Genomic DNA, 15,948 nt, shown 5'->3' on the forward strand with positions numbered 1-15,948 from the left:
TTTTAATTTTTTTTTGTTATAAAGTAATTTGTGTGAATTGTGATGTGTGTGAATATGTGCATGTATAGTGTAAATATAATATAACTTAATATAATTTAATAATTAGGAAATACAGAGGGTTTGATATATGTATGCTTATTGTTATCATGTTATAATAATTTTTTTATTATAAAGTTAGTAATTTGAGGAAAAAAATAGTAAAGTTAATATGTGATCAGGGTGTGCAAGATTCAAGCCACGGTGTGCAAAGTCAAGGGATTCATTTGAACCCCTGAAATACATCTAGCGCAGCCTAATTTGATCAATGATTTTATTTCAAATTCGAACTTGAGTATTTATATAAGGAGTATGTTGAAGGATGGCCTCAAGACAATTGATACAGAGAATAACCCCTGAAATACATCCAGCGCATGAACCCCTGAAATACATCTAGGACCGCCCATGATTTGATCAATGATTTTATTTCAATGATTTTATTTCAACTTCGAACTTGAGTATTTATATAAGGAGTATGCTGAAGGATGGCCTCAAGACAATTGATACAGAGAATAAAACAAATCCCACAAACGTTGCAAAACAGCAAAAGTGAACAACCTATCACTTAAGATTTGTTGTACAAATATTGTAAAAATGTTATGGACATATCATTTCTCTTTTATTAAAAGTGGCTCGATTGCGTAGAAAGAGTTATTTGATTACATCGGAAATTCAGGGCACTCGATGATGACAGGACTGTTTACATAATGAGATTAACATTGTTGCGCACAAGCACACGTCTTTTTTATACTCATTGTAGGGTCTCTTTATTGCATTGTTGCGCATCTGTGATATCATGGTCATCTTGGGATCTAAATTGGGAAAAAGGGTGTCTTTGTTTCGAAAAATTTGTTAGGTACTTTCGGATAAATAGTACTACTTCCTCTCATATTTATGGTAGATCTCGTCATAAATTTACTAAATGGACTTTACCATAAATGTGAGAGGAGTAAGCAACATTCTCTATACTTCGAGTATCGAAAAATTACCCCTTAGTTACCATATTACCATATACATACTTACATATATATATATATATATATATATATATATATATATATATTAGATGAACAGTTAAGATTAGGTACTGCTACATTCCAAGAAAAATACAAGTTATATCTTCAAAACACATCACTGATCATGTGTGTGGAATTTCAGGGAATTGTGGTGACAGGATTATCATGTTATGTGATAACTTGGTCCGTTAAGAAGAAGGGTCCTGTATTCACACCGGCATTTGACCCACTTTTAGTCGTTTTCTCATTTTCTCTAGACATTTGTATTGGTAAGTTCTGCATATTTGGGCAGGCATGTCTATACTCTATAGTAATGTACTGAAGTGTATGTCCCCCTTTTTTTTACCCCCATATCTCAGATTGAGATAAGGTGCAAACCTATGATATTGTACTTGATGTAATAGCAATAAACAGTTAAGATTAAAAGCAACTTTCAATCTCAACTATTAAATAAAAAAATATTTAAAAAAAGTAAAAAGTTAAAGTTTAAAAAAAAAAAAAATTGTGAAGGAAATGGGGTAATTGCATGGTGCAATTGCGTTCCCCATATCTCTACCACTATAACATGGTCAAACTACCAATGGAAAAATAAAGACTGGCATGGAATTTTTTTTTTTTTTTTTCCATAATCTGAGCCACAGATCTTTACATAAGCTTTTTTTTTTATCAGTAGAATCTAGTTACTTAACAGTAGTGACTATTTTGACACAATACCAAAATGTTATAAACTAAACTGACGCATTTGAAAGGTCATGGACTAAATTGAGACACAGCATAAAGGTTAAAGATCAAATAAATCATTTACCCTAAAATCTAATAAGCATAAAATTGATGGTTATAGGGCTAGCCTAGGCCTAGCCCACTTAGACCATGGCCTAGGGGGCCGTTTAGGGACAAACCTAGGATTTCAAGTTAGGGGGCGGAGTATAAGTAAGAAAAAAAAGTCATGAAATTTCAAATAAGTATCAATTTAGTATTAACAAACTATCAACAAAGACAAATACATAAAATCATTGTTTCATAAAAAATTTGTAATGCAATCATCTACTAACAATGACAAAGACAAAAAAAATATTTATTTCTTACTACATTAGAGCATTTGCATCAGCTCAAGCAAAAATTTATGTCTATTTTAGCATAATAACCTTTTTTTTATATACCCATGTTTCAAAATACCTCACATCAAATTATTTATTTTGCACAACATTTCATCAGAATACTATTTTCATATCTTTTTTTTATTCTTATCTCAAATCATCTCTTTCTTCCTCAACCAAAAGCCATTGCCCTCAATCTAAATAATTTCTAAAATATTCATTTGCATAGCTATAGTAATTGTGTAAATTTGTCCAATTAACTCCAAAATACACCCACATCAGTTTATGTACTATTGTACAAAAATACATTTGTGCTATACTAATTGTGTAAATGTGTAAAATAACATTTGTATTACAGTAATTGTGTAAATTTACATGATTACTGTAGCACAAATGTATTTTTGTACAATGATACATAAATTGATGTACAATGATACATATTTTGGGGTTGATTGGACAAATTGGGGCCTTATGTTATTTTTCAGCAACAAATATACATAAATTGATGTAGGTGTATTTTGGAGTTGATTGAACAAATTGGGGCCTTATGTTATTTTTCAACAAATGCAAATGTTGTTACAATGAAATTTATGTAAAATTGTGAGGGAGGGGGTCCAAATATAAAATTGTAAAAAAAAAAAACTATATGTGTGTGTATAAAATTCTTAAGACTAGAGGGTCCCGGCCCCCTTGGGACCCCACGTAGTTCCGGCCCTACCCCTACTATAGAAAGGCTCCTAAATTTTGAGATAATAAATAATTTTTTATTTTAATATATATATATATATATATATATATATATATATATATATATATATATATATATATATATAAGTGGTACATTTTATTGCTCCACTCTTAAAAATGTCCAAAAACTTGATTGATACTCAATTTTATTATATAGGTCTTACAAATTGACATGTCATAAATCACATGAAGTAATTTTATATACTAATTTATTATCTTGTTGAAGTGTCATTAATCACATCCATTATCATATCAATTTTAAGTATTTTTGTACAAAAATTTATTGTAGCTTTAAAGCATCCACACCAGTTCTACTAAAATAGAAAAAGTGGAGTAAATTACACAATTATCCCCAAAAACTACCCACATTAGTGGGTGTATAAAAATGCATATTTACCATGGTTTTAAAAACTAGACTGGCCGTTCTGACCAGTTCAACCAGGAATTGGGCACCAGTCCGGTCTAGTAAAACTCCTCAAAACGGGTAAAAACCCGATCAAAAAACTAGCCAAAACTTGTCAAAAACTAGATTGTACCGCAACAGCAATAACAACAGAATCATCCAACTACCAACCCAATACCACCCAACCACCACCATCGCAACCCATTTCAACAATTAATAATCCACCACAAAATTAACCCAAAATTAATGGCAAATAAAACCAAAATCAACCCATACCATTGGAAAAATCAACTCAAAATCAACCCAAACCAAAATCAAATTAAAACCAAACCTAACAGAAAACCCACATGAAAAACCAAATGAAAAAACAAACGGATCTGTTGCCACTGTTGCCTAGATTTGCCGCCACTATTGCCACTAGATCTGCTGCTATCACGCCATGTGCATTTGGGTTTGGATATGAGAAAGGGAGGACCAAAGGTGGGAATTGGAATTGAGAGAGGTCGTTGAGATGAGAGAGATATATCTTAATAATAATAATAATATAGTGTATAATAGATAATTTGATGTAAGTGTTTTGGAAAAGTAATTGTATAAAATAGAAAATACAAGTTTTTATGCTAAAATAGATGTAAATTTTAGACAAACTGATCTGAACACTCTTAGCATTATCCTAAAAAAAATGCCAAAACTACTACAAATTTTACAATGAAAAATTTACGAACTTAACAAGAATATTATTATTGTCACTTAAAAAATATAATAAATAAATGTTTTAATCACCTTTTTCTAATTAGTGATGTCTCGATTTGTATATAGTAAAAATTCATAATATACCTAACATTCGATCTTTCATGTGAATTACACATTTAAAAAGTAAAAATATTATATTTTAAATAATAAAAAATTGTACTATAAAAAAATATTTGACTAAATTAATTATTTATAAACTAAATATTATTTAAGTGATATTTAAAATTTTAAAAAAAAAAAAAAAAACATGTAAACCATAGCCTTTTAGACCTCAAATTAAATAATAATAAAAATTCGTTTTTTTTTTTCTTTTTCTTCCACTGAATTTTACGTGTAGTAGTTTTATGGTTACAAACTTTTTTGAGATGAAACTTTCATGTCGTCGAGGCAAAGAGTGGTTAGTTTTTTTTTTTTTTAAATATCCAAAAAATAAGAGGAGTGTTAATATATACTATATATATTTTAAAAAAAAATGGTTGTCCTACATTTGACCGAACCCAACACGTGCTTCCAGTACTTCTAAAATCTAATAGTCAATCTAACATTCAAAGAGGCATCCAACGCCTACCCTCTCCCATGTCAACGTAGCTAGGACTGTTCTATGCATGCTGAAACCAAAATAGTAGAACATACCATATATAAGAAAACAAGAAAAAACACAACAATGGTAGCTAGCTAGACACAACAAAAATGGAGATGACAAGGTGTTTGTTGTTGGGGTTTGAGGCAAGCAAGGCATACTTGTTCCTCACTTTGAACGAACTCTTCCTTGCTGTGTTCATGATTTTGGTAGAGTCTCTAACCTCCAATGGCGTCAGTGCCCTCGTCATTGTGGTCTACGAGCATGTCATCGCCACCGTTCTCTTGTCATTTCTCGCTTTCTTCCTTGAAAGGTCAGTGCTGCTTTTAACTATACGTATATGGAGACTCTTTCCAACAATGCACAGATTTTTTTTCTTTTTCAAATAAACAAAGTTCAATCAGAAAAATTAACAATAGGCACAAAATAAATCTTCCAAATTTTTTTTTAACAAACAAATTAAATTTTATAAACAATCTCACATTACTATAGAATCAAGTAAGGCGATATTCTTAAAAATTAATTTTTGTCACCTAGAGCGTAAAGGTAATAGGTGTTCAATCAACAATTCTCCCAAAATTTAAATGAGAATTAAGGTGGTGACTGGGGATTGAACCCACTGTTTCCAATTGTTAGATTTAATGAATTAATTCACCATCTTCCAAGTCAACCAATTACTAACAATACCAAAATAACTTTGATTGGATGTTAATGATAATTAATCGACACTCGGATACATAAACTAAATGATACATGTTATCCCCATGGTTGCAACAAAATGTGGAACTTTTCTGTTTTAGTTTTTTCTACAGTCTGATTTTTAAAGCACTGCCTATGATCAGTAACTTATAATAATAGAAATAATATTAGAAAAAATAATAAAATACTTCTCACAATAAAATAACATACCCTTGGTGCTATTTTTTTCCATGAAAAATTATTATTTGTATTCGATTTACGTCCATATTTTAAGCCTTTACTGTCCTTGGTCGCAGGAACAATAGGCCTCCTTTATCCATCAAGATACTATGTTATACATTCCTGTTGGGGTTGTTGCAGTTAAGTATAATGCTTCTTCTTGTTCTACAAGCTTGAAGTTTTTCTCAGATCAGATTAGTTCAGATCACTTGATAATTTTACACATATGGTAAGAGGCCAAATTGCTCCACAGAAGCACAGTTTAACCAAATTTGGCACTTGGCACGCCTCTTCATGAAAGATTGCACCATTTTTTGGTTTAATTATCATTATAGGAAACATACCAATGTGATGCGACATATTGAAAGCTAACTCCTGTCCTACTTTGAGCAATATGGTTAATTATTTTCAACTTTTGTAAACTGGTGTCTAGGATTTCTCTTAGCCAAGTGCTATTCACAATGTCCCTGCAATTTGTAGCATCAACCTATCAAAGCGTTGGGCTGAACCTGATCCCCTCACTAGTATTTGTAATGGCCCTCATTTTCCATCAAGAAAAGCTCAAATGTTGGAGCATCAACGGGCAAGCCAAGATATGGGGTTTAGCACTCTCGGCTGCCGGGGCATTGGTTGTACTGTTGTGGAAGGGGCCAGTTGTGTTAAACTCTATGTTGTTCAACATTCAAGCAACCAGTGATGTTGTCACTGGCAGCATAATGATCATTGTTGGAGTACTTGCAAAAAGCTTTTCCAATATTTTGGTGGTAAAAAGAAAAGAATAAAACTCTTCGTAATTTGATCAATGATTTTACTTCCAACTTCGAACTTTGGGTATTTATATAAGGAATATGTTAACGGGTGGTCTTAAGGCAATCGTTATGGAGAATAAAACAAATCCCACCAATGTTAGAAAACAGCAAAAGTTAAAAGTTGGATTTTTTTATTGAAAGTGGCTTGATTGCATAGAAAAAATTATTTGATTACATTGGAAATTCTACCTTAACGATCACATGTAGGGCACTCGATGACAGGAATCTTTATATAATGAGACTAACATTGTCGCGCACAAGTGCGCATCTTTTTCATAATCAACTTATCATTGTTTTATTGGATGACGTAGTCTTGTAGTATTGCAGGGTCATGTCATTCAGTTTTACCCAGCAGAACTATCCTTAACCGCAATGATGAGCTTATTTGGAACCATCCAAACTGCCGTAGTCTCTGCATTTGTGATATCATGGTCATCTTGGGATCTAAAGCGGGAAAAAGGGCTTGTCTTGGTTACCATATTACTTGGAGTAAGCCATATCTATACCTACAGAGTTATACTCTTTTTCAAATGTAGCATGGCTAGCTAGTTAATTTTCATCGTTAACCATAGGACACTGCCATATATATACATATTAGATGAACAGTTAAGATTAGGTAAGTGTGCTACATTCCAAGAAAAGTACAATTTTCATCTTCATTCTTTAAAACAAATCACTGATCATGTGTGTGGAATTTCAGGGAATTGTGGTGACAGGATTATCATATTATGTGATGACTTGGTCCATTAAGAAGAAGGGTCCTGTATTCACATCGGCATTTGACCCACTTTTAGTCGTTTTCTCATTTTTTCTACAGACATTTGTATTGGGAAATTCTGCATATTTGGGCAGGTATGTCTATAGTGATGCACTGAAGTGTATGTCCCCTTTTTTTTTGGTGACCCCCCATATCTCTACCACTATAACATGGTCAAACTGCTAATGGAAAAATAAGGACTGGCATGGATTTTTTTTTTTTCATAATCTGAGCCACAGATCCTAACATAAGCATTTATTATTAGTAGGATCTAGTTAGAGGATTCATTCCTTTTTCATCTATCTAAGAGTGCATTCCTAATACTAGCCATGTTGAATCTCCTTAGCAAGCATTGGAAGCATGCTCTTGCTAACACAGCCTCACTGGATTTTCTTGACAAGCATTGTTACTGATTCTTGCCAGCATCTGAACTCTTTTTGAACATTCTTTCTAATTGCATAATAATAATCATGAAGCTCCAACACCAATTTGTTGTGGAGATTAATACCTGAGAGTCCAATAGTGAAGATCTTTATGTACATATTGGACACACTACCTAACAGATAATCTAATCTCATGTATGTCACTCTAGATTACAAGATACCAGATTCACTTTTAATCTACATTAAGAATTTGTCCAAGCAAGTTTACTCTTTATAATCTAGAAGCACCCAATTGAGCTCATCATCCCAAAAACCAGTTTGCCTGCTTAACAAACATATTCTTAGCACTACATTCCAAATTAACATTGTATAAGAGCACTGAGAATGCAAGTGATCTCTAGTTCCTAACACACTTTTGCAAAAGGGCAAAGCATGCCTCTAGTATAGCCCCAATCTGATGCCTATTTCTAGTGGCAAGTTTATTCTACTAGCTAATTAGCATATGAAAGAGTGCTTAGGTATTACTCTATTAAACCTCACAACTTCCCAGTTAATATGAGCAATTTAAGTAAGAAAATAAAAGATGCAGACCATTTTTCTGTTTAAATTGTTTTGCTTGTTGATTCCTTGTTGTGTTGTAGCATCGTCGGGGCTGTTTTGGTTATACTCGGCCTGTACCTGATTCTCTGGGCAAAAACCAATGACATGGACAACAAAGGAATTGTGACTGATGATTCTGTTTGCTCTCCCTTAATTCAACCATGAACGAGAGAGAAGCCAGATTTCAACAAGAAGCTGTAATTCACATGGCATTTCTATGGAAAGTGACTTGGTAATATGTAAAAGCAGATTGTTCTTTTTTTTTTTTTTTTGGTTCTATTCATTCCATCTCATAGTGGATGGGCAATCTTTAACTCCAAAAATAGCAAACTTTAAGCTTTGATAATGATTTTCGTATTATAATTTTGTTGAGCAATTGTGATAAATAATATTTTGATGTCATTAGATTTAAAATAAACAGATACAATCATACAAGGCAAAAATGGAAGGAATTGAAAGAAATTCATGACCAAATAATATTATATAGAGAAGAGACTCATGGCTCAGTGGTATTTCTTAGTTTAGAGAGTATATGTGTAATGCGTTCAAATGCTCCTACCTTAACTTGTTGTAAGGGGAAAAATATTGTATCATTTAAAGAGCATATGCAATATGCATTATATTATAAATATAAGATACTTTATTGGTTATCAAAAATAATAGTAATAATTTTTCGTAGTTTTGAGATTTGACTTATCCAAAGTGGTGAGATAGTATTTTCTTTTTCTTACAAACAAGTGAAGTGAGATTTGAAAAACAAATTCTCCTTATAAAAAGAATCAGACAATATCACTAAATCACAAAGCTCTTGGCAACATTTGAGAAAGTAATTAATTCAAATCATTATAGCTAATTTTATTTTGTGTTTTATACCTTCTTTGGTAAACAGGCAGACAATTTGAACTTTCATACGTTATAGGCTTTTCTAAACTCGGTGAATTAAAAATGCTAATAGACAGCACCTACGGTACACAGAAAGTCCAGCTTACACATCTCTTCACCAAGGTAAAGTAAGCCCATAAATCCTATGTAGGAATAAATATGTTGGTAAAAAAAAATTTGTCCCTATATCAACCAAATACAAGGATTCTGAAAGCCTAATGTGTGAGTGAGTACTACCATATAAAACTTCAACTTTGCTACACTATATTAGTAATTCTTTTAAGTTGTGTTAATAATAAAGAAATCTTTGAGAATCATACTGTTAAGTGCGGTTTCTAAATTTTTTTTTTTTTTTTGGGAAAAATTACACTTTTTCTCCCTAAACTATCAAAACGCACTACTGACTCCTAATTTGAAATGCCAGCATTCTCAAACAAAGAAACTGTAAAAGATTACTTGAAGCATTAAGCTAGTATCTTCCACAATTCCATACAATAACATAAAATTTGATGGGAGAAATTGAAACTAAATTTATCCCAATAACATAAGATCATAAAAGTAGCAATCCTGCTTGACTTACGAACACATGATGAACAAAAGAGACTACAAGTTAAAATGCGAAGTCATTATTGTACCCTCGAAACAAAGAGAAAATATAAGCACTAATGCACTATATCTGCATTTACTCAACAATGAACTATAAGTCTATAAGTCTCTTATTATCAATGATTTGGTTCAGAGATCATCTTTTCCTTCCACCTCAATGCCGAGAAGCTTAGCCAGTTCTCCACTTTCATATGCTTCAACAGTATCTGAAATCAATACATCAATGAGTTTCATAGTGAGTTATAGCGCACTTTTCTATTGAAAGTATGGCAATGCTGGACAATTAACAACATGGAGTTGTGTCAAAGCCATGTCCAACATTTGAATGGACACTAATAAAAGAATTGCTAGGGACACTAGCTTATAAAGCAACATAATTGCAAGGGTGTAACAATTTTTGTTTAGAAGGTTATAAGTAGTTATTAATTATTATTGTTATAATTGTTTCAACATCTCTACTGTGACTACTATTTATGGTTCTTATGCATGCAAAAACCACCCAAACACATGTAGATGTTTAATAATATATTGAATTCACAATCAGACATATACATAGTGCCAAGTCCGTATGATTTACCCATCGAGAATGGTTTAGTTGAAATTCATCCTTGTTTTGCTTTCTTGGGCTCTTTTGATAAGTAAGAAATTTTGTTAAAAGAGAATAAAGACCACCTCCAAGTACACTGGTTGTGTACTTGAGAGGCACCACAAATCAACTAAAATTACAACAATCTAGTAAGTCAAGAAGATTAGAGAATGAATGACAACTTAAAGCAATCATCCAATCATAAAGGAATGTAAGAACATTAGCTGAAGATCCGTCACAGCACGTTCCAGTCCTTTAAACCTCCTGCTTTTGTGTTCTTTCCAAATAGTGCACATTATGCATAAAGGGATTGTAATCCAAATATCACCGTTGTGGTGACTAGCGAAGTGCCCCTTCCAATAAACCAACAAATCAACTACCCTATTAGACATAACCCACTGCACCCCAAATGAACATAACACTAGAGACCATAACTCTAGCAATATCACAATGTAGAAGTAAATGATGAACAGACTCCCCATCCTTTGTGCGCATAAAACACCATTCCACAACAACTGTATTTCTTTTGCTTAAGTTATATGTTGTAAGAATTTCCTTCTCGAGTTGCTTTCTTTGTTTGGACTGCTGCTTTGGGGAAGTGCTTAACGATTGACAATTTACGAAAAAAGAAGGTTTGGATATTGGATTGGTGCTACATGTGCAAGTGCAATGGTGAATCGGTTGATCATCTTTTTCTCCATTGTCCGGTTGCAATGGATATGTGGGCAATGGTGTTTGGATTGTTTGGAGTTAGCTGGGTGATGCCGCAATCTGTAGTGGGACTATTAGCATGTTGGCAAGGCAGATTTGGTTGTCATCGCAATGGGTATATATGGATGATTGTTCCACATTGCTTACTATGGTGTCTTTGGAGAGAAAGAAATAGCAAGTGCTTTGAAGATAAGGAGAAATCAATCTCAGACTTGAAGCTATTTTTCTTTAGAACCCTTATAGATTGGTTGACTGCTTTGCGGAACCAATCATTTTTATCTTTTCTTAATTTCTTAGATTCTTGTAATTTTTGTTCTTGATTGTTTAACCCTTGAACACTCCCTGTGTACTAGGGTGTTTCCTTTTTTGATATCAATAAAAATCTTATTTATTAAAAAAAAAAAAAAAAGAATTTCCCCTAAAGCAGCTGTCCAAGTGAAGAAAAAAAAGCTATTTTAGTAGGAACTTTGACACTCCAAATACTTCTTCTTTTGATAAGTAAGATAAGTCCATATTTAAAAATCTTCTCTTTTAATAAAAGGAGAAGAAAGACCACCACCACAGAAAAGAACACGTACCTCTAGCATAAAGCACTCTATAAAAGGACTTGTCGTCAAATAACCTAGTTTATTAAGCTTTTACTCATGAGTACCATAGTCGTACTGTTCATGCAGAACTTTATCAGCCTAGTTGACTGTATCTTTACAAAACACAACTGTACTATAACATGATGCTCACCCGAAATGCTTGGCAGCTTGCATGAGTCACTTGGCTAGGCACATATTGCCAGTGCCATACTAAAAGTGCCTCATACTGAGCATCCATTGTTGGGGTGCTGAGACAAGGGGTTGACCCTGACTGAGGCAAAATGCACAGCCCATGGCTAGAACTTCAAAAATTACAAAACACTGACTCCTTTTTTATATATATAGATAATAAGACTTTTATTGAAAGAACTGAACATCGTGATCATTATGGTGAACACTCACTGACTCTTAAAACTAACGAACACTCAGTCTAAGTTAATCTAGCAGTTAACTAGTACAAAGGAAAATAAAACAAGACCTCATAATGAGTACAGTAGCCTAAAGGGATGCCCATGAGGCCCCACATCAAGCATGAAACATGAACCTAAGCTTCTTGTAGGCTGTGTCAGTTTATTAGCTTGTTTATTTTATATTTTATTTAAGAATTAAGATTTATAAGTGAAAGTTTATGACTAGCCAACCAAGTTTAATAGTCTTTCACTATGATCAATTGTACTCAAAACATTTAGAGCTTAACTATGAAATTCAGAGTTCTATGGCAGGTTCCTTAGTTTCTTCTTCTGCTCTATTCTAGCCTCCTTTTCTTTTTCCTTCCTTCTATCTCTTTACCATCTATATGCCTAGTCTATTCTAATCTCTGTGCAACTGCTCTCTTTTTCTGTATTAAAAGAACCTACAAATCAAAACAGCTGTTACAAACCTAATCCACTCATCCCAATTACCACAGAATACAACCATCCCACCATCTTTCCTTCACAAGACAACTCCTATACTTTGAATTTACCTGCCTCCTGCTTTTTTTGGGTTATCAAGTCAGAACCCTGTGTTTGTGTACAAACATGACACTCAATGTCCAATTGTCAATGTCCATAGATCACAGGTTTTCTAGTGATTTCTTGTTAAATTAAATATAACTGTTACAAACAAAGGCAGTATAAATTTGTTGCTAAAAGAAAACAAACTTACCATCTGAACCTCCAATGTGCTTTCCATTTATGAACACTTGTGGTACTGTACGCCTCCCAACAATCTCACTTAAGGCATCCTGAATGGTTGAGCCATCATCTACAAGATACAGAGTGAACATGCTCAAACCATGTGCATACATAGGCACACACAATTACACAGTTTTCATTTAATGTGAGCAACTAATTTTCAACTTTGTTTATCAGAATACAAGTTTGAGATTCTACAAAAAAAAAAAAAAAAAAAAAAAGAAGAAGAAGAAGAAGAAGAAAGAAAGAAAAAGAAGAAAAAGATTTGATAGGTAATAGAAGTTTTATTGATAAAAAAGGTGCAACGTGTTTCCGATAGTAAACCCACTGCACTTGAAACAGATACAAGAAAATCAAAGAGAAGAACGAACAGAAATTAAAAAATCAGAAATGGAAAAACAATGCATAAAACCCCAAATAAGTTTGAGCTTCTACATTATATTTGCAGTCAATAGTGCTGAGATGCTAATCCTAAAACTCAAAACCAGAACTTAATATGCAAGAATGAGCAATTCATACTAATATAACTTGAAAATTTTGCTAGTCTATTCAATAACCTTTGCTAATTGCTACTAATTGTTATGCCTTTGGTTCTACTTTACTTGTTACCAGCTTCTCATACACAAGATCCTTCATTATTTTCCTTTTTATACCAACCATTTTGATCAGTAAGGTATTTGCACATATACCTCTCTCATCAAGTTCAACAACATGTGGGACTTGGTTTAATGATTTGAAAACATTTTTTGCCTTTCTACAGTACCTGCATTACCAAAAGGGGAAAATTAGAAAAAGTGAAAAAAAGAAGATGAGATATTCAACTAAAAAATAAATATAAATTATTTAGCTTGCACATGCAAGCAATATTGTTGAAATCCTTTATTGGCTTTAAATTCACTTTGCTCACTGGCAGAAACATATACAACATACGCATACATACATCATACTATGTATACAACAAAATTTTAATCTCATAATTACTGCATAGGTTCTTTGTCCTAGGATAGAAGCTATTAAATAACATTTAAAGGCGATTTTGTGTGCTTCTACGTGTAAAGTAGAGAGAATCAATTCACTTTAGCTTTACAATTTAAAAGGCATGCAAAGCAAGTCCATAGCATTTATGATTGTATTTGATATCCTTTGCGATTCTTTAGATGTTGATAATTAAGAATCTGCTGAATTGTGGTAAAAAGTTCGTTCTTCAATGCCTTTCATAACCCATAGAAAGGCCAAGAATTACATTTTAGTAGAGATAAAAATGAGACTAAAGAGAACATTTACCAAAAATAATATATGATCCTTTATTGAACAGACCCTATCATGGACAAATCAAGATAATACTAACTTCTACACAAAATTACATGGAGACCATCCTTCCTACTACCAATTACACAGAATTTTATCGAAAAGTGGATCCAACTGATCCTCATTGCCCCATGTTTCAAAATGGTTCATCCTTTGAAATGTTTCATTTTAGTCCTTATTCTTTTAAGTTTGTGTCAAAAAGGTCCCCCTGATTAACTCTTGCTTTGATTTTCTCTATCTCCAAACAGACACAAAAGAAGCAAAACAAAATATTTGAATAACCAATCTCTTCCCTCCTTTGCTGCTATTAAAATCCCCAGGATTTCGCCAAACAATCTTAACTAAAAATCAAAACTATATTCACATAATGCGGGTTTATCAGCCTAACAAATTGTTGCTTAATTGCTTATTTATTTAATCTTAATTCCTAACCTATGGCTATGGCACCCGCTCTACAATGATTGTTCTTAATCATCTTGCTAAGATATTAATCAATTTTTTGTGTATACAGAGTCCAAACCCGGATCTTTTATTTGACAATTAAAGACTTTTAACAGTTGTGCTAACTAAAACTCTCATTTTTAATTATGTTTTCAACCTTATCTTTTAATCTTAGTTGAAATAAATCCTGGTTCTTCCACGGGTCCAAACCCAGATTTTTTTATTCAACGATAAGAGAATTTACCAGTTGATTTAACTAAAAATATAAAACCCACATTATTAATTATGTTTTTAACCTGTATCTTTTAATCTTAGCTGAAATAAATCCTGGTTCTTCCACTGCATTAAAATGAAACCAAAATGAATTGTATTGTAATAACAGCAATAGAATATAATAGAAGTGCAATGAAAAATCAAATATATATGTAAGATCTTAGAATTACAAAGAATAAATTGGAGAGGAGAGAGAGTAAAAGAAAGTACGGGCAATAGGACTTGGAAAAGATGGCGATCTTGTGGGAAGAAACGGTCTTCTTCACAAATTCAGCAGCAGCAGCGTCAGCTGAAGATGATGATGATGACGACGACGATGATGAAACACACCAGAGAGATGCAGCTGTTGTTATTACTAAAATTGACAATATTGTGGTTCTCGCGGCCGCCATTGAAGTAAACTCTCTGTCTCTCTCTCTCTCTCTCTCTCTCTCTCTTTCTGTGTAGGATAGTATGTCTCTGTGTAAAAGTCTAAAAACAACTAACAGAAATGAAATGAGTAACAAAGATGCTACGCAGTCTTATGCCTAAAAAATGAATAAATAAAAATAAAGTTTTTATTTTTTAATTCAGTTTTTTATTTATGATAGAGTTTTTTTTTTTTTATCAATAGTTATTAACGGATAAATGTTATGTTCATAATATTTTTATAATATAAGTGTGACAGGTTGTTACTTGCTATTACTAGTAGACAAAATTTTATTTCAACTGTGAATTTAAACATTAAAAAAAACTATAATTTATCGTTTAGGATTTACTATGAAAATATTGTATACTTAGTAAATAATACTTCATAACTTTTTTTAATTAAGGATAAAATGTTATTTTGGTTCTTAGATTTGGTCTAAAATTTATCTTTTGTCTCTAAATAAATTCTATTTTTGTCATTAAACTTTATAAATAATTTTTTTAATAGTTTCTAAACAAAATTAGAGACCAAAACAAGAACATTTTTCAAACTTTAAGGATGAAAAAAATATTTAAAGACACAAAGGGGAACATTTTCAATAATTTAGAAACAAAAAACAAAATTTTCAATAGTTTAAGCACATAAACAAATTTTTAAAACTTAAGAGAAAAAAAAACTTTTGGTCAAATTTAAACACCAAATCAATATTTTGGCCTAGTTATAGTGTTCTAAACTTTGGTCAAACTTCTTCCTCCAAATAAAATAAAATAAAAAAAGGCAAACTTTGGTCAAACTTACCATGCAACCTTTAGATACATTAAGAGCATCCGCAGCAGATGTGACATGTGTGTCAAATGCCAAATATTTGGCA

The 15,948-nt window shown here is 32.3% G+C and overlaps 2 protein-coding genes across 4 annotated transcripts; one reads left to right on the forward strand and one right to left on the reverse strand.

Annotated features, from left to right (window-relative positions):
* The first annotated feature begins 4,675 nt into the window (after positions 1-4,675).
* On the forward strand, positions 4,676-8,445 carry LOC142642845 (WAT1-related protein At3g30340-like). Of its 3 annotated transcripts, none has more exons than XM_075817271.1 (6): positions 4,676-4,945; positions 5,628-5,690; positions 5,984-6,314; positions 6,687-6,848; positions 7,060-7,211; positions 8,141-8,445. In XM_075817271.1, the coding sequence occupies exons 1-6, from the start codon at positions 4,743-4,745 to the stop codon at positions 8,262-8,264; spliced, it is 1,035 nt and encodes a 344-aa protein (XP_075673386.1). In that variant the 5' UTR covers positions 4,676-4,742; the 3' UTR covers positions 8,265-8,445. The 3 variants fall into 3 exon arrangements, with proteins under 3 accessions (XP_075673386.1, XP_075673389.1, XP_075673388.1); XM_075817273.1 differs by having other exon boundaries at positions 4,865-4,945; positions 5,628-5,779; XM_075817274.1 differs by lacking the exon at positions 6,687-6,848.
* A 968-nt stretch (positions 8,446-9,413) lies between these two features.
* On the reverse strand, positions 9,414-15,177 carry LOC142643254 (glutaredoxin-C4). The gene is made up of 4 exons (XM_075817798.1): positions 14,879-15,177; positions 13,336-13,409; positions 12,618-12,716; positions 9,414-9,793 (listed from the first exon to the last, which is right to left on the reverse strand). The coding sequence occupies exons 1-4, from the start codon at positions 15,058-15,060 to the stop codon at positions 9,717-9,719; spliced, it is 432 nt and encodes a 143-aa protein (XP_075673913.1). The 5' UTR covers positions 15,061-15,177; the 3' UTR covers positions 9,414-9,716.
* Between the last annotated feature and the right edge of the window lie 771 nt (positions 15,178-15,948).

The sequence above is a fragment of the Castanea sativa genome, chromosome 7 (genome assembly GCF_040712315.1).
Source record: "Castanea sativa cultivar Marrone di Chiusa Pesio chromosome 7, ASM4071231v1".
NCBI lineage: Eukaryota > Viridiplantae > Streptophyta > Magnoliopsida > Fagales > Fagaceae > Castanea > Castanea sativa.

Bases quoted from the DNA above. Each gene is read 5' to 3' on its own strand.
- LOC142642845 (XM_075817271.1), top strand. From the start codon at position 4,743: ATGGAGATGACAAGGTGTTTGTTGTTGGGGTTTGAGGCAAGCAAGGCA. The intron at 5,691-5,983 runs GTTAAGTATAAT...ACTGGTGTCTAG, and splicing joins TTCCTGTTGGGGTTGTTGCA to GATTTCTCTTAGCCAAGTGC. The intron at 6,849-7,059 runs GTAAGCCATATC...GTGGAATTTCAG, and splicing joins TGGTTACCATATTACTTGGA to GGAATTGTGGTGACAGGATT.
- LOC142643254 (XM_075817798.1), bottom strand. From the start codon at position 15,060: ATGGCGGCCGCGAGAACCACAATATTGTCAATTTTAGTAATAACAACA. The intron at 12,717-13,335 runs GTATATGTGCAA...TGTATCTTGTAG, and splicing joins TGTTGAACTTGATGAGAGAG to ATGATGGCTCAACCATTCAG. The intron at 9,794-12,617 runs GTAAGTTTGTTT...TATTGATTTCAG, and splicing joins GCACATTGGAGGTTCAGATG to ATACTGTTGAAGCATATGAA.